At 36.4% G+C, this 20792-nt stretch overlaps 1 protein-coding gene across 4 annotated transcripts; it reads left to right on the top strand.

Annotated features, from left to right (window-relative positions):
• The first annotated feature begins 665 nt into the window (after positions 1 to 665).
• LOC132152776 (uncharacterized) lies at positions 666 to 20707 on the top strand. 4 transcript variants are annotated; one of them, XM_059561653.1, is made up of 7 exons: positions 668 to 1373; positions 4164 to 4601; positions 17499 to 17546; positions 17628 to 17842; positions 17931 to 18090; positions 18372 to 18489; positions 20061 to 20191. In XM_059561653.1, exons 1-6 carry the CDS (start codon positions 860 to 862, stop codon positions 18473 to 18475), a joined length of 1479 nt encoding a protein of 492 aa, XP_059417636.1. In that variant the 5' UTR covers positions 668 to 859; the 3' UTR covers positions 18476 to 18489; positions 20061 to 20191. The 4 variants fall into 4 exon arrangements, with proteins under 4 accessions (XP_059417634.1, XP_059417637.1, XP_059417636.1 ...); XM_059561652.1 differs by lacking the exon at positions 20061 to 20191 and having other exon boundaries at positions 18372 to 18562; XM_059561651.1 differs by lacking the exons at positions 17499 to 17546; positions 17628 to 17842; positions 17931 to 18090; positions 18372 to 18489 and having other exon boundaries at positions 666 to 1373; positions 20061 to 20707.
• The last annotated feature ends 85 nt before the right edge of the window (positions 20708 to 20792 follow it).

Here is a 20792-nt window from a genome sequence, read left to right as displayed (position 1 = left end):
AGTTTCTAGAACTGGCCACAATATGAGCATGTCTGGTCATAATTCTTGATAGTGAGAGATATCATGCCTCTGAATACATGAGTTTCGTGTACAATGTCAACAAATATGACTTTGCACTTAATAATATTATTTTATAATAGCAGCTAGAAAAACACTTCATAGCCTAGACAGTAATTCAAAATCAAGAATCTTTTGATGATGTGCAACTAAACTTTGACGGCACCATCATATTCTGTGGAAAAAACTCTGACTTACCTGTGAAAAAGACAACATCCTAGGCCTACGCTTTCGCATCTCTCTCATGTGCATACTTTCCACCTCATGCAGAAGCTGCGACACATGAACCGAGCAACTGACAATATCATTCAACCTCAAACCACATCCACTCGTTTCATGCAAACTAATGATCTGTTTTTGAGAACTTAGGTTCTATTTTTAAGGTTTTTTTTTGACAAATGAATTTTTTTTGTGTCTCTGCCTCCTTATTCTTCTTAATCCAGTTGTGGAGATTTACATGCACACAATCTTGTCATATAAAACAATAATAACAACAAAAACAATGATTATATATATAAGATATATATAAGAATAAATTAAAAACCATACAATGTTTTTATTTTTTTTTAATTCAAGTAGCATCATTGTATGCTTCCCACAGAGAATTAACGCTCCTGTTGAACCGGATGTGATTCCTGCTCCGTCTCGGTGTTGTCGTTGCACGGCCAATGGCGGACGGAGCCTGAGCATTTGTTCTGGAAAACGTACGTTTTGCACAAATATACTCGAGTATCGATCGGCCAGTCAAAGCTTTCAGATCGCACGTGTGTTTTTGTCCCTGACCAGATCTGTGCCCGTCAGCATGGATGTGAATCTGACCATCTCTCTGATGCGGGGCCAGATGGGCGCTGTTATTGAGAAAGCCGTGAATGTCGCGGTGGAGACCGTGTTAGGAGAGATGATCCGGGTGGTCGGGCTCAAATTCGAGGAGATCAAACGTGACATGACCGCTAAAGAGAAGGAGAACGAGAACATCAGGAGGATGTTGGAGGCGTCCCGCTGTCAGATGAAAACCATGCGCAAGTACATCAGCGTCCTGTCTGCTAAAGACCCTAACCACAGACTGTATCAGGGAGAGGGAGACATGGCTACAGCATCCACAGGGGTGCACTGCAGAAGGAGACCGACGAGCACTGTGTCGGTGTGTGCCAAAACCCCAGAGCCCTGTCCCAGACCTAGAGTCTCTGAGCCCGCCCCCGTGGCTGGACCCTCATGGGTGAGACAGCAGATGCACATGTCCAAAGAAACAGTAAGAAGTGAGAATCACATTGCTGATGTCCATATTGAAGATATCCATGGATCATCAGTTCATAAAGGTATGAAACGTCTCCTTCATAGACATGTGCTATGCAGTACTTTTCCAATTCCCAATCATGTATGTCATAATATGTTCAACCAAAATATGACAATAGGTAACTAACTTTTGACACACTATCACAACCAAGTGAACAAGACTTTTTAAAACATTTCATTAATCTCTTTTGAGTGTGTCTCCTAATTTTTGCCTCTAGGATAAAAACGAATGAAGAAATATTCCTGATTTTTTTCTTTTTCTTTATGGGCATTATATCGTTTTATTTGGTAGTCAATTTCCTCAGTTTTAATTTCCAGCCTGTTATCATTCAGCAGGATGTGACCATTTTTGTTGGAGACAAGGGTACAAACATATCTATTAGCATTCGAGGTCTTTTGTTATGTTTTTCTGTATTAGTTGGTTTGCCTTACTCTTTAAACATTTAATTATATTTAAATAAATTACAGAAATTGTAATTATTTGTAATTATATAATTATATTATTGTCAAAATATAACTTAAGCTCTTGTTCCACCCTGTTAATTTTCTTGCTTTTATGTAAATAATCATATTATAATTTCTTAAACTATGGACTACACTTGTATACACTTACATTGTTGTAGTAATACCTACTTAAAGTATAACATTTTTATAACAAGCATATTCATTTTTAAGAGCTGCTTAACAGGACTTGACCAACAATTCCATTGTCAGTAATAAAACAACGCAAATATCTCAAGATAATAAATCACAGACACTTTTAAAGGAACATGCACAAACAGTAAACAAATATCCATATGAATTTATCCATTTATGAATCCATACGTTTACATGACGCAAACCCTTTCATAAACTACACTTTTATATTGTATTGTAATAGTAACAGAAGCATATTCATAACTTAAGAAGTTACAGAGCTCAAAATGTGCCGCATAAAATTCCATTACTAGTGATTGCAGCAAGAGATTGATACTAGTGTATTTAAATTGCAGATTGTGTACTTAGATCTAGTGGGAGGCCAATATGATGTCTAAAGCAAAGTGGTCTAATGTTGGCACATACAGTATCATATGCACAACATTAATACATTTATATAAACACTTATTTTATATGTGTATAAGTGTAAGTGAGCTTGCATGGAATCAACTTTTTTTACACACACACACACACACACATTAAAACAGGTTAAGATGTGGACATGAAAATGTATTTCATTACTGGAATTACTCACGGTCATGAAAAAAAAAGAAAGGACACCATATTGAATTACATGGTTTTCCATATGACAAAAAAAAATAATCTGGTCATTGGTAGGGCTTAAAATTTGGACAATTAAACCTCAGATGAACAACAACACATGACATATCACACACTGTTATTATTCATTTATCAAAACCTAGGCCAAAATGGAAAAGCCATGTGTGACAAATTAAGGACACCCTTACTATTAACTTGGTAATTAAGAAGGTAAGTAACGGTCAGGCACAGCAAATCAAATAGCTTTAATAAACTAATCATCAGCAAGTGTGAGCATCTCTATAAAAGCAGACATTTTAGCAGTGTTTCAGTACATTGCTACAGAGGAGAGACATCAACATTGCTCTTAGAGAAGCAATTATTGCTGCCATCAATTCAATTCAAGTTTATTTGTATAGCGCTTTTTACGATACAAATCATTACAAAGCAACTTTACAGAAAATTACGTTTCTACAATATTTAGTAGTATCAATCTGGGAAGAGTACGGCCATTTCCAAACAATATGAAGTCTGTCGTTCCACAGTGAGGAAGAAAATTCACAAGTGGAAGACATTCAAGACAGACACCAATCTTCCCCGGAGTGGACGTCCCAGGAAATTCACCCCATGGTCAGACCAACTACAGACAGCCCAAGAACAAAACCTCAGACTGCGTTAACATGTTAAATGATAAAGTTTGTGACCTTACAATTAGAAAAAGACCAGACAAGTATGGCATGCTGGAAGGGTTGCCAGAAGAAAGCATCTCCTCTCTAAAAGTTTTGCAAAGCTGCATCTGATCAAACCATAAGACTTCTAGAACAATGTCATTTGAACAGACAAGACCAAAGTGGAGATGTTTGGCCATAATGCACAGCACAATGTTTGGTGAAAGCCTAAAAAGCATATCAGCACAAACACCTCATAGCAAAAGACAAGCATGCTGCTGGAGGGCTGATGATTTTGGGCTTGTTTTGTAGCCACAGGACATGTATACCAAGGTATTCCAGAGTTAAATGTGAGGCCATTCGTCTGACAGCTAAAGTTGGGCCAAAATTGGGACATGCAATAGGAAAATGATCCCAAGCACACCAGCAAATCTACAACAGAGCGGCTGGGAAAATAAATGAATCAAGGGTGCAGCAGTCCAGTCAAAGTCCAGACCTCATACTGACTGAAATGCCGAGGAAAGCTGTGCATAAACAAATGCGCACAAACATTGATAAACTGGAGCAACATTGTAAAGAAGAGTGAGCCAAAACTCCCCAGAACGATGTGAGAGACTGATAAAATCATACAGAAAATGATTACTTCAAGTTATTGCTGCTAAAAGTGGATCTACAAGCAACTGAATCATAGGGTGTCCTGAATTTGTCACACATGGCCTCTTTTTCACATTACTGTATATGTCTTTCATTATTTCTTAATGTTAAATTGTATACTTTTTATTTTGCTTTATGACTGTTCAATAAAGCAGTGTTTTATGTTTTTCAACAAAGCAGTGAGTATTATTATTATTATTCTTTCCTAATGTTTTCCCTCAACTCAGTAGAAAGTGACTTGTGTTGTTTTTGTAGTTAAGATCTCAAGCCCTCGTCTGGTGGACAGTCAGACGCTTCTGTCTGAGATTAGTGATCCAGTATGGGGTCAAAACCCTCTGGCCTCTGCAGAGACTGGGCACACAGACATGCCGGACAGCAGCGTCCTCTCTGCACCCATGATGGCAGATGAAAGCGTGTCATCCCAAACTACAAGCACAGTGGCATTTGGAGCACCTTCACGTAAAATCAAACGGGAGGAAGCGGAAGTTGAAATAGTCTGTGTGAAGGATGAACACGCAGAAGCTGGCAGCATCCCTAGATTTGAATATTCTGACCCAGAACTTCACCAGGAAGTGGGAGAACCAGAGCTCGGGGTCTCATTAGATCTACCCGCTTCATTTCAAGCTCTTCAGAGTCCAGGCACTGCAGCAGACAATGCAATCCCAGCATTCATGAGTGTGGACCCAACTACCTGTAAGTATAAAATTGAACATTTCTGCACTGGTTTATTTGGGATGAATTCTAAATCCTTTATTACGCGCATGTAACCAAAACAACAATGGTGTACAAACTTTTTTTTTATGCATAAAAGCTTTACACTTCAAAAGGCATACATTTGTACTGGACAAGGAAATAAGAATGACAGTAAGTTTTTATGAAACTGATTTTAATAAACTGGTTTGTGTTAAAGCAAGATGATAAAATGCTAACCATCTTAGTATATTGTGGCAGCTGCGTTGTTGAACAGCTTGCTTTTAAAAATTCTCAGCTTGAAGGATATTTTTGATCTGATTTTCCATGTGGTCACACACCAAAAAATGACTATATAAATGATTGAGCGCTTCCCCTGAAAGGCAATCAAGACAAAGCTTTTAAATTTGACTTTAAAACTAGTGTACAACAGCGTTTTAATGGCACGTTGAAAAAAAATCTAAGATTACGAGATTAAAGTCGAAAAGTTTCGAGTATAAAGTCGAAATATTAAGAGATTAAAAGAAGAATTATGAGATTTAAGGAATAAAGTAGCTCTGTTATTTAAAGTTTTTTTTTAATACACTACAAATATATGTGAGATTATTAGCAGAAATCATACCATGTGTCATACAGTATGCTTGGAAATAATATTTCATATCTTCCATTGCATTCGTTATCTGTAGTGCACCAGCCATCCAATAGTAATAAGATTTGTGCTTTTGATAGACCTATATGGAAGTACAGTAATGACTTATGTCTTTGAAACAAAAAAGCATGCTGAATAGCACTATCTGAAAAAATAATGCATTGCATTTTAATGCCTTGTATTTCCAGGGCTTGCATCTTTAGGTCCTGAAATTTAATATAGTTGTTCGTTTAAGCTGTGAATAATTCAATAAAAAATATTTCACACACTTTTTCATGATAAAAAAATCAATAATTCATATTCATGGTCCAGAATTCACTTCCAAAATATTAAATCGGTTAAAAAATACGATGTATAATATTTGACAGGCAAATTTCGGTCCATTTTATTTCACTTTCCAAATTCGCTTCCACAAATTCAGTGGTTAAAATTCGGCAGATAATTGGCCCTTTCACATCCGGGAGCTGCAGGAATAGCAGTAGAGCACAGAGGCATGATCTCCATCTGCTGTCAGTCGCTCACCAGCAGGTGGTGCAAGCGGCTTCTGATGAAGACCAAAGCAACAGGTGGAAGTAATACAGTTACAAAAACTGATCTGCAGAAATTAAGCAAGCGCTAAGCAGAAGTTTTGATTATCGGGGCATGTGGAAAAGCTGATTGTGCGTATGTTTATTTCAACATCTTTGCTGTTACCAAGTAAGCAGCATTCAAAGGAGATTATAATGGTGTTTTAACCAACGCTGAATTACAGAACTAACATTACATCTAAGGAAGAAATATATTGCTTTCGGTTGTTTAGTTTCCGTAACTTTGTGTCATGGCTTGTGCGTCGCTGTGGTGTAATACTGGGGATCCCCTCACGTCACACTCCAGGATTCCCCAATGAAGAGTAACGCTTCTCAATCAATTAATACTGTGATATAAGACCTCAGATCTCAGAATACATTTTATTGATGATTATGCAAACTATATAGACAGTTAAGCAGATGTAAAATATGAACGAACGCTCAAGGTTTCACACGGCTCAGCGCACTAACAGTGACAGCGATTAAAAGACAAAACATCTTACTGATGATGCAAACTATATACAGACAGATGAGGATATGAATGCAAGTTACGGAACAAGAAAAACTGCATGTTATATATATATATATATATATATATATATATATATATATATATATATATATATATATATATATATATATATATATATATATATATAAATCTCTCTCTCTCTCTCTCTCTCTCTCTCTATATATATATATATATATATATATATATATATATACCTCAGAAATCTGTTAAAGAAAAGAAAACACATTATGTGGCTCAGCGCACTAACAGTGACAGCGATTAAAAGACAAAACACATCTTACTGATGATGCAAACTATATACAGACAGATGAGGATATGAACGCAAGTTACGGAACAAGAAAAACTGCATGTTATATATATATATATATATATATATACACCATTAACCTATTTTATTGCCTCAAGATATTAAATTATTAAATTCGGCATCTAATTAATACAATATATTACAGTATTTTATGTACATTTAAGCAGATGAGCCTCACAAACCACAAAGTTTCACCAAATTTAACCTTTTTTTTCGTAAAAAGAAAACCAAGCGCAGTAGTTTTATGTTTGATATTTGCCTAAGATCCTTTAGGGACCGTCTGCAAATTTACCTCAAAACGAAACGTAGTACAATAATATAGTAAAATTAATCAGTTTACAATAAATTAATAATTTACTCAAACTGACTAAATATATATGGCCAATAACTTATTTCTCTTTATACAACCCGAATTCCGGAAAAGTTAATAAAATGAAAACTAAAAGACTTTCAAATCACATGAGCCAATATTTTATTCACAATAGAACATAGATAACATAGCAAATGTTTAAACTGAGAAAGTTTACAATTTTATGCACAAAATGAGCTCATTTCAATTTTGATTTCTGCTACAGGTCTCAAAATAGTTGGGACGGGGCATGTTTACCATGGTGTAGCATCTCCTTTTCTTTTCAAAACAGTTTGAAGACGTCTGGGCATTGAGGCTATGAGTTGCTCGAGTTTTGCTGTTGGAATTTGGTCCCATTCTTGCCAAATAAATATAGAAATATAGATTTCCAGCTGCTGAAGAGTTCGTGGTCATCTTTGACGTATTTTTCGTTTAATGATGCGCCAAATGTTCTCTATAGGTGAAAGATCTGGACTGCAGGCAGGCCAGGTTAGCACCCGGACTCTTCTACGACGAAGCCATGCTGTTGTTATAGCTGCAGTATGTGGTTTTGCATTGTCTTGCTGAAATAAACAAGGCCTTCCCTGAAATAGACATTGTTTGGAGGGAAGCATATGTTGCTCTAAAACCTTTATATACCTTTCAGCATTCACAGAGCCTTCCAAAACATGCAAGCTGCCCATACCATATGCACTTATGCACCCCCATACCATCAGAGATGCTGGCTTTTGAACTGAACGCTGATAACATGCTGGAAGGTCTCCCTCCTCTTTAGCCCGGAGGACACGGCGTCCGTGATTTCCAACAAGAATGTCAAATTTGGACTCGTCTGACCATAAAACACTATTCCACTTTGAAATAGTCCATTTTAAATGAGCCTTGGCCCACAGGACACGACGGCGCTTCTGGACCATGTTCACATATGGCTTCCTTTTTGCATGATAGAGCTTTAGTTGGCATCTGCTGATGGCACGGCGGATTGTGTTTACCGACAGTGGTTTCTGAAAGTATTCCTGGGCCCATTTAGTAATGTCATTGACACAATCAAGCCGATGAGTGATGCAGTGTCGTCTGAGAGCCCGAAGACCACGGGCATCCAATAAAGTTCTCCGGCCTTGTCCCTTACGCACAGAGATTTCTCCAGTTTCTCTGAATCTTTTGATGATGTTATGCACTGTAGATGATGAGATTTGCAAAACCTTTGCAATTTGACGTTGAGGAACATTGTTTTTAAAGTTTTCCACTATTTTTTACGCAGTCTTTCACAGATTGGAGAGCCTCTGCCCATCTTTACTTCTGAGAGACTCTGCTTCTCTAAGACAAAGCTTTTATAGCTAATCATGTTACAGACCTGATATCAATTAACTTAATTAATCACTAGATGTTCTCCCAGCTGAATCTTTTCAAAACTGCTTGCTTTTTTAGCCATTTGTTGCCCCCGTGCCAACTTTTTTGAGACCTGTAGCAGGCATTAAATTTTAAATGAGCTAATTAAGTGGATAAAAGTGTAAAATTTCTCAGTTTAAACATTTGCTACGTTATCTATGTTCTATTGTGAATAAAATATTGGCTCATGTGATTTGAAATTCCTTTAGTTTTCATTTTATTAAAATTTAAAAAACGTCCCAACTTTTCCGGAATTCGGGTTGTATGGACACTACACAAATATTTTTTTAAGAAAAAATTACAATACTTAAAAAAACTTTTTTTTTTAAATGGGGGTTTTCGTGTTCAAAATGTTGTATGTTGCTAGTATGTTGCTAGTGACCAGACTGACTTGCTACAGTTGAAATTTTGCCAATATCTTCCTCACCAGGGGCGGACTGGCCATCAGGAGCACCGTGACATTTCCCGGTGGACTGACAGTCATTCTGGCCTGCCGGCTGCCACTGTGCAGTCGATCAGGCTGACGTGCAATAGGCTGTTGTACCACTGTGAATTAATTGATGGTCTTATGAATGTACGAATCAGGTGATCACGGAGTGAAAATGACACCACCACATGACCAAACATCAGCGAAGCACTGCCTAATTGGCTATATCCAGAGACAGTCTTTATCTTAGAAAATAAAAAAAAAATGGAGCGTAAACGCAAAGGAGGAGCAGAGACGGAAAGGAGAAAAGCCCTGGCCACAGACGCAACAAGTTGCTGCAAAATCCCAGCCATGTTCGCCAGTAAGGGAGCAGGTCGGTCAGAATTACATTTAAATTTACTATGGTTCACTGAAAAAACCGAACCGTTCAGTTCACCACATATGGTTCGACACGCGCTGCGACCGCTGTTCAACTTAAATCTGACAAAGCATCTGTAATATTGTTTACTATAAATAACATGTAAAACAAACAGTGTTAAAATAATATATGTTTCTGTTGATTCATGCACATTCTGGATTCCCAGACATTACAACAACAGCGATGGAAAAATACCTCTACAAATCATTCACTCTTGTTCAATACTAATACGAACACTGTTCTGTCTTTATATTAGTCGAACAGCAACAACCGAGAAATCACTCACTGCTCTTGATTAAAAAGCATTTTTTATTTTAATAAAGAATAATCTTTAATTTATAGTCCAAAATGCAATGCTGTTTTAAATTAGATTACTTTAATTTCTGTACCTAAAACTAATGCAAGACCTACCTAAAAAAACCCTTAGTCAGTTTATTTTATTTGTATCTTTACTCTATTGTATTTATTTGTGCTGTTGCTTGTAGTTAGAATATTCTTAATATATATATATATAATTTTTTTTTTTTTTTTTGAAAGTATAGTTTTTCCATAAACATAGCACATAAAACTATACCGAAACAGTGATGCTAAAACCATGAAACAAACTGAACTGTGAAAAAGTTGAACTGTTCCACCCTAATATTTACATAATCATTTGCCAGACGGACGCTTTCATTCAAAGTGACTTACAACAGATAAAATCTATTAAAAAAAAAAAAAAAAAAAATATATATATATATATATATATATACAGTACAGACCAAAAGTTTGGACACACCTTCTCATTCAAAGAGTTTTCTTTATTTTCATGACTATGAAAATTGTAGATTCACACTGAAGGCATCAAAACTATGAATTAACACATGTGGAATTATATATGGAATTATATACATAACAAAAAAGTGTGAAATAACTGAAAATATGTCATATTCTAGGTTCTTCAAAGTAGCCACCTTTTGCTTTGATTACTGCTTTGCACACTCTTGGCATTCTCTTGATGAGCTTCAAGAGGTAGTCACCTGAAATGCTCTTCCAACAGTCTTGAAGGAGTTCCCCGAGAGATGCTTAGCACTTGTTGGCCCTTTTGCCTTCTGTCTGCGGTCCAGCTCACCCCTAAACCATCTCGATTGGGTTCAGGTCTGGTGACTGTGGAGGCCAGGTCATCTGGCGCAGTCATGAAAATAAAGAAAACTCTTTGAATGAGAAGGTGTCCAAACTTTTGGTCTGTACTGTATATACATACATACATATATATATATATATATACATACATACATACATACATATATATATATATATATACATACATACATACATATATATATATATATATTACAAATGTATATATTGATAGATGTTCTAAAAGAACATCTTAATGACAAACTAGCACACTGTTTTACATATGAAGATACAGTATTTTTTTAGTGCCAAAATTGACCAGAAATTAATTTTCCAAATTTGATTTTCCTACAATATGTAGCCTAGTGTAAAATGCTTATTTATTTTCAAGGTGACGAAGGAAGCAACAGTAGCACTAGTGCTGCTAGTGCTCTAGCTGTTGAACAAGATGGGTTGGACAGTTCAGCTTTTGAGTCAGAGCAGGAAGCTTCAGCTAAAGTTTAAGCAAAACTAAACATGCTGACTATACTCTTAGAAAGAAATGTGCTTTCATGATTTATAAGGTCATCAGTAGTAGGACTGTGATCATTGGAACATACAATTGATGGCTGCATAGTTAATATAGATTATTGAAAGTGCTTACTTCATATTGCAAATAAACTCAATGTGCAGAGTGAGAGAGGGGGGATTAAAGGAAAGATGATAGAGACAGTGAATGCCTTGATACTTCTTGATACTTCATTTGATTATTTTGCTTGTCCACAATCTAAGGATTTTGATTTATTTTTTAAGTATAACCCAATTCAAGCAACTGAAAGAGCCAAAGAGTTTAGCAGTCTGGTGGACACATGAATTGGGTGGTGGTGACTGCAGCAACAGAGGTGGCCTGGGGTGGAGTCAAATTCCCGGCCTGATTTACTGTCCCAGTCCGCCACTGTTCCTCACTGTATATACAGTATATAATAACTCATAAGAAATTACTGTAATTCACATAATTTTTATTTTATTATTTTATTATGTTCCAAAGGTTGTAGTACATTTTTAGTGACTAGACTGACATACTATAGGTAAATTTCTGCTAATACCTCCCTTGCTGTACATAAAGTCAATTTTTATTTTATAATACAACATTTGGAACATGAAAAATCCCTTTTGGGGTCTGACGGATTTTGTTTGTTTTAAATAATTGTGAATGGCACATACACTAGAAGGCAGATATTAGCAATTTACATGAACTACGTAACTAACAGCATACTAGTACAACCTGTGAAACATGAAAAAATCCCTTTGGGTAAATTATTATTATTATTTTTTTTTTTTAAGAAATGTTTGTACTGTACGTAATGTAAGGGAGATATTGGCCAAATCTAACCTGTAGTAAGTCAGTCTTGTGTCTAGCAATGTACTACAACTGTTGGAACATGAAAACCCTTTCCAGGGATCTTTAATATGTAAATAATTGTATACTGTAAATAAATGAAGGGAGGTATTGGCAACATCTCACCTGTAGAAAATCACTATGAGAAATACAAGATTAATAATTTGACTGTGTTATTTAAAATTGTAATTAAAACACATTGGACCTTTTAACCCAGTCAGTGGAATTGTCAGACGGTCCCTTGGGTGCGGTAGCACATCAATAAAGTTTACATTTTCAGAATTAATATACCTAGATTGTTTTTAACTCATTTTTTTATGTTAATATAAATTGGTTGCATATTGTTAAAACTAATCATGGTATTGATATCTTTGTGGGACTGTCGACTTTATAGATCAGTGGTAATGCAAATCAATTATAAAGAAAATGCAGCGCATTGGATTCTTTTTGACCCCATTTGCTTGCCTGTATATAGTTTGCATAATCATCAATAAAATGTATTCTGAGGTCTTATATCACAGTATTAATTGATTGAGAAGCGTTACTCTTCATTGGGGAAGCCTGGAGTGTGACGTGAGGGGATCCCCAGTATTACAGCTCAGCGACGCACAAGCCATGACACAAAGTTACGGAAACTAAACAACCGAAAGCAATATATGTCTTCCTTAGATGTAATGTTAGTTCTGTAATTCAGCGTTGGTTAAAACACCATTATAATCTCCTTTGAATGCTGCTTACTTGGTAACAGCAAAGAAGTTGAAATAAACATACGCACAATCAGCTTTTCCACATGCCCCGATAATCCAAACTTCTGCTTAGCGCTTGCTTAATTTCTGCAGATCAGTTTTTGTAACTGTAGTGAAGTGACATTCAGCCAAGTATGGTGACCCATACTCAGAATTTTTGCTCTGCATTTAACCCATCCGAAATGCACACACACAGAGCAGTGAACACACACACACTGTGAGCACACACCCAGAGCAGTGGGCAGCCATTTATGCTGCGGCGCCCGGGGAGCAGTTGGGGGTTCGATGCCTTGCTCAAGGGCACCTAAGTCGTGGTAATGAAGGTGGAGAGAGAACTGTACATGCACTCCCCCCACCCACAATTCCTGCCGGCCCGGGACTCGAACTCACAACCTTTTCGATTGGGAGTCTGACTCTCTAACCATTAGGCCACGACTTCCCCATTAGGCCACGACTTCCCTTTTGCTTCGTATTACTTCCACCTGTTGCTTTGGTCTTCATCAGAAGCCGCTTGCACCACCTGCTGGTGAGCGACTGACAGCAGATGGAGATCATGCCTCTGTGCTCTACTGCTATTCCTGCAGCTCCCGGATGTGAAAGGGCCAATTATCTGCCGAATTTTAACCACTGAATTTGTGGAAGCGAATTTGGAAAATGAAATAAAATGGACCGAAATTTGCCTGTCGAATATTATACATCGTATTTTTTAACCGATTAAATATTTTGGAAGTGAATTCTGGAACGTGAATATGAATTATTGATTTTTTAATTATGAAAAGGTGTGTGAAATATTTTGAATTGAAATATTCACAGCTTAAATGAACAACTATATACAATTTCAGGACCTAACAATGCAAGTCCTGGAAATTCAAGGCATTAAAATGCAAGTACTGTTAATGCAATGCATTATTTTTCAGTTAGTGCTATTCAGCATGCTTTTTTGTTTCAAAGACATAAGTCATTACTTTACTTCCATAGACCTACTTTTAATGTCTCCGCTTTCAAAATCAGTTTTATATGAAACACAAATTGTGTGTCTTACAATAATGTTTTTCAAGCTCTTTAATGATCAGATTGCTGTATTTATGTGAAACGATTCATTTAATTAAACCGTTTTCTTTGTAAAAATTCCAAATATGTGAAAATGTATTCTCAAAATATTTCTACTTTAATCTCAGATTTTTTTTTTCAGTGTGGCACTAAAACGCTGTCGTACTAGTGCAACTGTGTGATTAACCGGTTAAAATTTAGCAATTAAAGTTTACAATTTTGTGCCCTCTTTTAAGTAAACGTGCACAAAATCACAAAATGTACACTTGCTAGGACACTGCAGAGGTTCTGTTTACTTGATGCAAGCCCCACTGGAGCCCCTTTCACACTGCCATTCCGGCAAATACACGGGTAAAGTGTTCCGGCAATTGTTCCCCGGGTTGCTAGATTTTGCACTTTCACACTGCCAGTGATTACCAGGGATATGTGCGTGCTTTCACACAAAACCCGTAAAGATCCCGTAACGACACGTGACATCAGGGCGTGACGTGTAATGTATGAGTCGAAAACGTTAGGCACATTATACTTTCACTGAAGCAAGCAAACGATCTCGGCGTCAGCGCAGAAAGTGAGGAACAAACTGATCTCTGCTTCATTACAGTTTGCACATATTTTTTCGTCGCGAACGTTGATCTTCCTTCAAAACAGCCGTAAAAGAGTCGCGCGATAACGTGCGTCATCACTTCGACACAGCATTAGATCTGGCTTTTGTTCACACAGCACTCGTCCCGGGTTGAACCCGGCAAATGTTACTAGGTCCCTGACCTGGGTTCAATGCCGGAATCAATCCTGGGACGTGTTTGCTTTCACACAGAAGGCGACCCGGCAATGTTCCGGCAATATGCCGGGTCCGACGTGCAGTGTGAAAGGGGCTTTACAGGAACCAGAAGTTCATCCACCTAGAAAAAATATTTCCACTTCAGATAAAAAAAGATTTAGACAACATGTGACCATTCGTTCAGTTTCACATTTCTTTTGTTTTCAAAAATAAGTTTAAATAGTTTTATTTTCCTTATTTTTAAAAAGCTATAGTTCACAAAAAAGAGAAATGTACTCACCTTCATTGTCATTGAAAACCTTTATGACTTTCTTTGTGACATAAATATAAAACCATCATATGAGATCTATTTAACACTATATTCTGAGAGAAATTCTGTTTACCACCGAGAGATAGGTTAGAGGTAGATTTCTATTTTGACACTAGGTTATGATGACATTGTCCAAACCCTGCAGCCGCAGACCTCTTTGCACATGGGATTTGACTCTGAAATGAGGTCTGTGAGGGCTAACAGCAGCCCTTTACCACTGTAGAAAGAAGAGAAGGCACAAGAAATGGAAAACATGGTTATCTTCACTTGTACTTATGGTTTTTACTATCAGAGCTGGCCATGGATGTTAAAAGAGAGATGCAAATAGTGCAACTCACCTTCTGAAGGCAGTTTTTACAGAGACAAGCAGCATTGATAAACTTCATGAACTTAGACTACATTGCTTTCACACCAATTGCAAAGTTACTGCAATCCACATGAGCTGTACCTTACCCGTTTTTTTTTTTTTTTCCAAGATCAATATTTTAAAGCTCAACAATCAGGTCTGAATAATTTCAAGTATTGCAGTGATACTGATGCTGTAGTAAGTAACTTTACATTGATCTTCAACCCTGTAGCATTTGATCCTGAAACGGGTTTAAATGTAATTCAGAATTATGGTCATTACTGGGTTGAAAAGGTCACAATATCTACTTTTTTTTTTTTTGTAAAATAGTAGTTACCACATATAAAAGGGTCATATGAATTGACATCAAGAAATGTAATTCAACTCACTACTTGTACATATGATGAATTCATACATATGATCAAGTGATGCTGAGTTTTAAAAGAATCTATTATTTTTGGAATTCGGAGAAGCTGAGCAAGTCTTCATATTGGATTCCTTTTTTCAGACACAGTAATGGCAAAAACAGCTGCTGAAAAACAGAGAGAGTACAGGGCGAGAAGGGATGCTGACCCGGCACGCAGGGAAAAGTACCTCAGGAATGAGCGAGAGAGGTGGAGAAGAGATGTTGAGACAGGGAAAAAGAAGAGAATTGGTGACCTGTGTGAGAAGGCACAGAGATGGAGGCGCAAGCAGTGGAGAGATGCCAAAGAACGACAGAAGAGGAGGTTTTTCAAAATAATTGCTTCCTCTCCAGACAATCCTGAACCCAGTCTGATGGTGTTGCTTCAACCCTGAAGAGGATGACAGACGACTGATAAGTCAGGGTCAGGACATCCCAGGTGGATGGAAACTCATCAGGGCCCTTGTCGAGGCCAGAATAGCCTTAAAAGCGGGTTGGTTGACAAAGCACTTGAGAAGCACTTGAGTCCAACAACAACGAGTCTCCGCTAGATGACTTGTGACCAAGTCAATGAGCTGAACAATATTTGGCTGAGTGCAACATTTTGTTTGTGATGGACCTTAACCTTCACTGAACCTTGTGGCATCTTGACATATTTCAATTCACAGATTTGTGGGCCATGCAAAATGAATTTTACTCTTTGTATTAAACTATTAGTTTGTACTATGACTTGTTAAATGGATGAATGGATGGATGATTGAATCAATTAATGGTATACTTCACCAACAGTAGCCACTTGAACCCTGTTATTATTTTCAACCCTGTTGGATTGCATTCAACCCTGTTACTTTTTTCCCTATCACTGTTTTTGTAATATTCTGTGTATTTAGTGTACTGTATCTGAGGTAATCAGTAAATTACAATAATTTATACCTGGCTTTACTAAATATTTATGTAGAATACTGAATCTCATGTTTTTAAAAAAACAAAACAAATAAATATAATACTTTAGCCTGAGGTGGGAAAATATTCCTTAGATCAGCAAAAACTTGTCCATGAAATGAGCATTCAAACAATCATAAAAAAATAAAAGTTGCATCATTAAATGTAAATTTTTTGCAACACGGCCTAGATCACCGAACACTTTAACACAGTGAGATTGATGATCCTTTCTAGTTAATGTTCGTTTGATTTTTGTCATAAAATACACATTATCAGAATTAAAAACAATTACTGTACTGAAGAAACAAACATCACTACAACACTTTCCCCCCCACTACATGGCTGTTCATGATTTTTTACACATCGCAAGTCATTCCATGATGGGGATCACAAGAGAAATGCATCAACTTGAACAGGTGAGTCTAGCTGATTTACTTGAACATTAAAGGTCACTCTGACATATGAAAACTTCTGATTACTGCACTGACAGTCAGGGGTTTAAAACAAAACCTTTGTTTGCACTTTTTCATTTATAATGATAATTTCTCTACATTTTCCAACATTCTGTCAGACAGAATGGTGTCTTTAAATTCACAATAATTTACTGTTTCAAGGTATGGGAAAATTGTGGTAAAAGTAACAGGGTTGATTGTAACAGGGTTGACAGTTGCACAGTTCATTTAGACAGGTAAAGAACATGAGACGAGATCCTGATTTAAAAAATAATTCAATGTGGAGACCTACATTCTACAAATACTCAGAGTTGTTTGCTGTACAAAATGGTAACGGGGTTGAAATATTAAAGTTGGTCCCAACAAAGAAACATCTAAAATTATATAAAAGACATGTCCTTGCACAGTTTACTTCATTAACAGATGTTGCTGCAATATAGGCAATTATATGTCCTATAGCACATTTAAATAAATAGAGAATTATGATAGCAAAAGAGTTGAAATACCTGGGGACACTAACCTAAATCTAATAATACTTTAAGAATAAGGGGATGTTTCTAGTTTGTACTTAAATGTATATATATATATATATATATATATATATAAAACAAAAAAAGGTAAATAACATTCATTTTGTTTATTCTTCATTTGTTTTATGTTTTTGCTTTTTTTTTTCTTTTTTCTAAAAGGTGTTACCGTTAACAAACTTGAAGTTTTAATGTTTGCACACTTGTTTTTACAGCTATGTCAGATGTGAGTCCAGGGAGTTTTGAAAATAATCAATGTACAGGTAAGTTTAATCATTTTATCAGACAATTAAACTTCGTTTTACAAGAGGACGTCCCCTGCTAAATCATCTGTGGTATTGCAGCCGCAGAGAGGGCTATTCTTGAGTCACAGGGAGAAATGGACTGGAAAATCAATCACCTGACTGCACTGGTTCAGTGTCTTGTGGGGAACAGGTGCTTTGTGCCTCCACTGCAAATGGAGGATGAGGAAGAGGATTGTGTCTTGCCTTTGATGTCAATGGAGGATCTGGACCAATTGGAGCAAAGACTTATGGAAAGAGGGATGATGCAAAAATTGGTAAGATTCTTTGGAATTATGCAATCAAAGAAGTGACTGGAATTTTAGAGAACTTTTATGTATAATCCATATTTAATTTGTGTTTTAGGTTAACAAATTGTCTGTCAGTGGAGGTCAAACTATGAAAAAGACCATATGGAGAATTTGCACCAAAGTTTTTGCTTCCTGTGTGGCCAAACAGCTCAATTGGTGCGGACGGGGAGACAAGCGAGGCTTAAGAAAGACAAATATCGGATCACTAATAATAGGTATATCCAAAATGAAGGGAATACTTTTATGGATAAAACTATTATAGTGAAAATGCTTTTGTTGTTGTTGTAATTACATATCTCAGTCAAATCACATGTGAATATATTTTAATTTTAAAAACCTGTACTTGTGCTCACTAAAATTTTACAATTGCATACATTTGCACAGTCAGGCCTGTCTTCTATATTTAAGCAATATAATGTTCAGTAATAAATGAAATTAAAAGGTTGGTTAGCTTTTTGATAAACTAGTAATCTTATTTGATCTTTTTAACACACAGCTGCAGCGATGAGGAACAGTGTCCTCTTGGCTCCCACAGAAGCGGAGGCTGAGAAATGTATCAAAGATTACCTCCGTTTGGCTCCAGGGAGGAACTCTTCCTAATCTGTTGTGAAAATGTCAGTTTTGTTTTATACGTTGCTTGTACAGAGAATGCATACTGTTAAATAAAACATGTAATAATTACTTGAATTTTTGTTCAGAAGTCAAAATGGTTTAGTTGGAATAGGGTTATTAACATGTCAGTGTCAGTTTTTTTTGTTTTTAATTAACATAAGCATTAACTAAATATTTTAAGAAAGTTAAGATTTGGTTTTTTAAGTGTACAATTGTCTGTATCTTAAGTAATCAGTAAATTACAGTTTTATTTATTTATTTATTTTTAATCCCTTGGCAATATTTAATATTTCTGTTGAATACAGAATCATATGTTAAAGGTTTATTTTGGGCCTGAGGTGGAAAATGCAATAACTTTTTCATAAAATATAGAACATTAAAGCTAAATAAATAAATAAAATAAAAAATATATATTTCTTCCCACATCAAAAGCTCAGGCATCCATTCCTGAGAGTTATACTTTTTTTGTGCATAATAGTACCTTAAAAGTGTACATATGTACCTAAATGGTAGATTTTAGTGTGCATTTTACAGTGACAACAGTTAAACTTTTTTCCCCCGAGTGTGCATCGTCAGTTTCCTTTTTTTTAAGATTTGAAGGAAATTTTTTTAGAATTTAAATATGTTTTTAAAAAACATTTTAAATTATATTTTGCTTTAACTAGTTACAATTTTTTCTGTGGTGTGGAAAGTATAAATATTACACGTAATCCTTAAATTAATATGATAAGAAAATACGATAAATTACACGTGAGGTTACAGTGTAAAACCAAACACAATCTAAAAAGGTTTTTATCTTGGTCAATAATGTATATGAAACTTGCTCAGCAAACATTGATAAGAACATACTCAGGGTTACCGGTTATCAGGAAACTGACAGGATGTGATGTTGCAGTAAGCAGCCAAAACCGTTTTGAGGAGAGGAAAAAGCTGACATGTATAACATTAGAAACTATGTTTTCACCACACGTCGAAGCTGCGTCATGCAAGGAATCGCAACTGATCTGCATGTTAGCGAGTTTCATACACAAAGCTTAAAAGTGATCTCTTGTGCCACCCTGTGACTTGGCATGTGGCATTGTTTTAACATTAAACCCTGGCTGTTTATTAATGTGTTAAAATAAACAAAGGCTTCTGTAATATTTAATTTTGTGTATTTCATAAGGTTTAGGGGTGTTTCACATTTTGAGATGGGCTTCATTTGGCTGGGGTCAAATATTTTCATTGATATAGGCTACTATAGTTTTTTATATAGTTATATAGTCATTTTTATATAGTTTTCTCCTTTCAAGTTTAATTTTAGAATAAAAATAAAAAACTCAAATAAAATTTAAAATATTGCTTTGGCAGCTAGCTCAAAGTTTTTAAAATATTTTATGGTTTTAGTAATAGTTTTAGTTAATGATAATTACTTTGGTGTAAATTCACAAATGCATCATATTAACATCATATAAAACAGTAAAGGTGTTTTAAATCATTATTTTCTTGCATGAAATGCCTCAATATTTAGTTAAAATACTGTATATTTGAATTAATATATGTAATCTCTCTCTTCTCTGGCTGGTATATTTAGATATCGACTCTCAGCTGTCCGTGGCAGGGGTCCAAAAGCAGGTGCGTCTGAGATGCAAGGACCTGAATCTGTATGAAGAATACAAACTCAGCCGGACTCTGAGAGGCCATAACACAAACCGAGGCCATAGTACAAACCGACGGCGTGAGCTGGATCAGACTCTACCGCAGGCTCTACTTGCAGACTTGGTAAGGGAACGAAGGGAAAAGACTCGTCTTCGAGTGGCCCACTGGCGTGCCAAGCGCAAATTACAAGCCTGTCTGATGGCTTCGCAGGCTGCGCAGTTAAGCGGAGCTTCTGTGCAGAGTTCACCTGCCCAGCGTGGAGGCCTGATCTCCACCCGCAGGCGAGGCGGAATGACCATGCCAAGCAGTGGGCTTGGATTGAGAAGGGGGCTGTCAGAGACTGGCTCATATAACCTGCTGCTGCAGCTGGGGCCTAGTCCTACTCAATCAGCAGCGGCACATGCCATCAATGAGGGTCTGATGCCATCTGGCTCCTCAGCGCTATCACACCACAGAACCACTGAACAGAGAGCAACTTACCAATAATGCAGAGTTTACTTCCTGGTGGAAAGTAATGGTGGCTTTGAGTCGTGGTCATCTCAATGGTTAAAGTAAAATTTTACGAAGAGAGGCACTTTTTTCCCTGATACTATAAAACTTCAAAACAAAACCTGTGCAAACCTCATCTATGACAAAAAATTGGACCATTCAAAAACTAAATTTACTT

Source organism: Carassius carassius, chromosome 11 (assembly GCF_963082965.1).
Source record: "Carassius carassius chromosome 11, fCarCar2.1, whole genome shotgun sequence".
NCBI lineage: Eukaryota > Metazoa > Chordata > Actinopteri > Cypriniformes > Cyprinidae > Carassius > Carassius carassius.
This window is presented reverse-complemented; position numbering and strand designations above follow the sequence as displayed.

Excerpts from the sequence above, each read along its gene's own strand:
- LOC132152776 (XM_059561651.1), top strand. The coding sequence starts at position 860 with ATGGATGTGAATCTGACCATCTCTCTGATGCGGGGCCAGATGGGCGCT. Across the intron at positions 1,374-4,163 it reads TGGATCATCAGTTCATAAAG|TTAAGATCTCAAGCCCTCGT; the intron begins GTATGAAACGTC and ends TTGTTTTTGTAG. Across the intron at positions 4,602-20,060 it reads GAGTGTGGACCCAACTACCT|ATATCGACTCTCAGCTGTCC; the intron begins GTAAGTATAAAA and ends TGGTATATTTAG.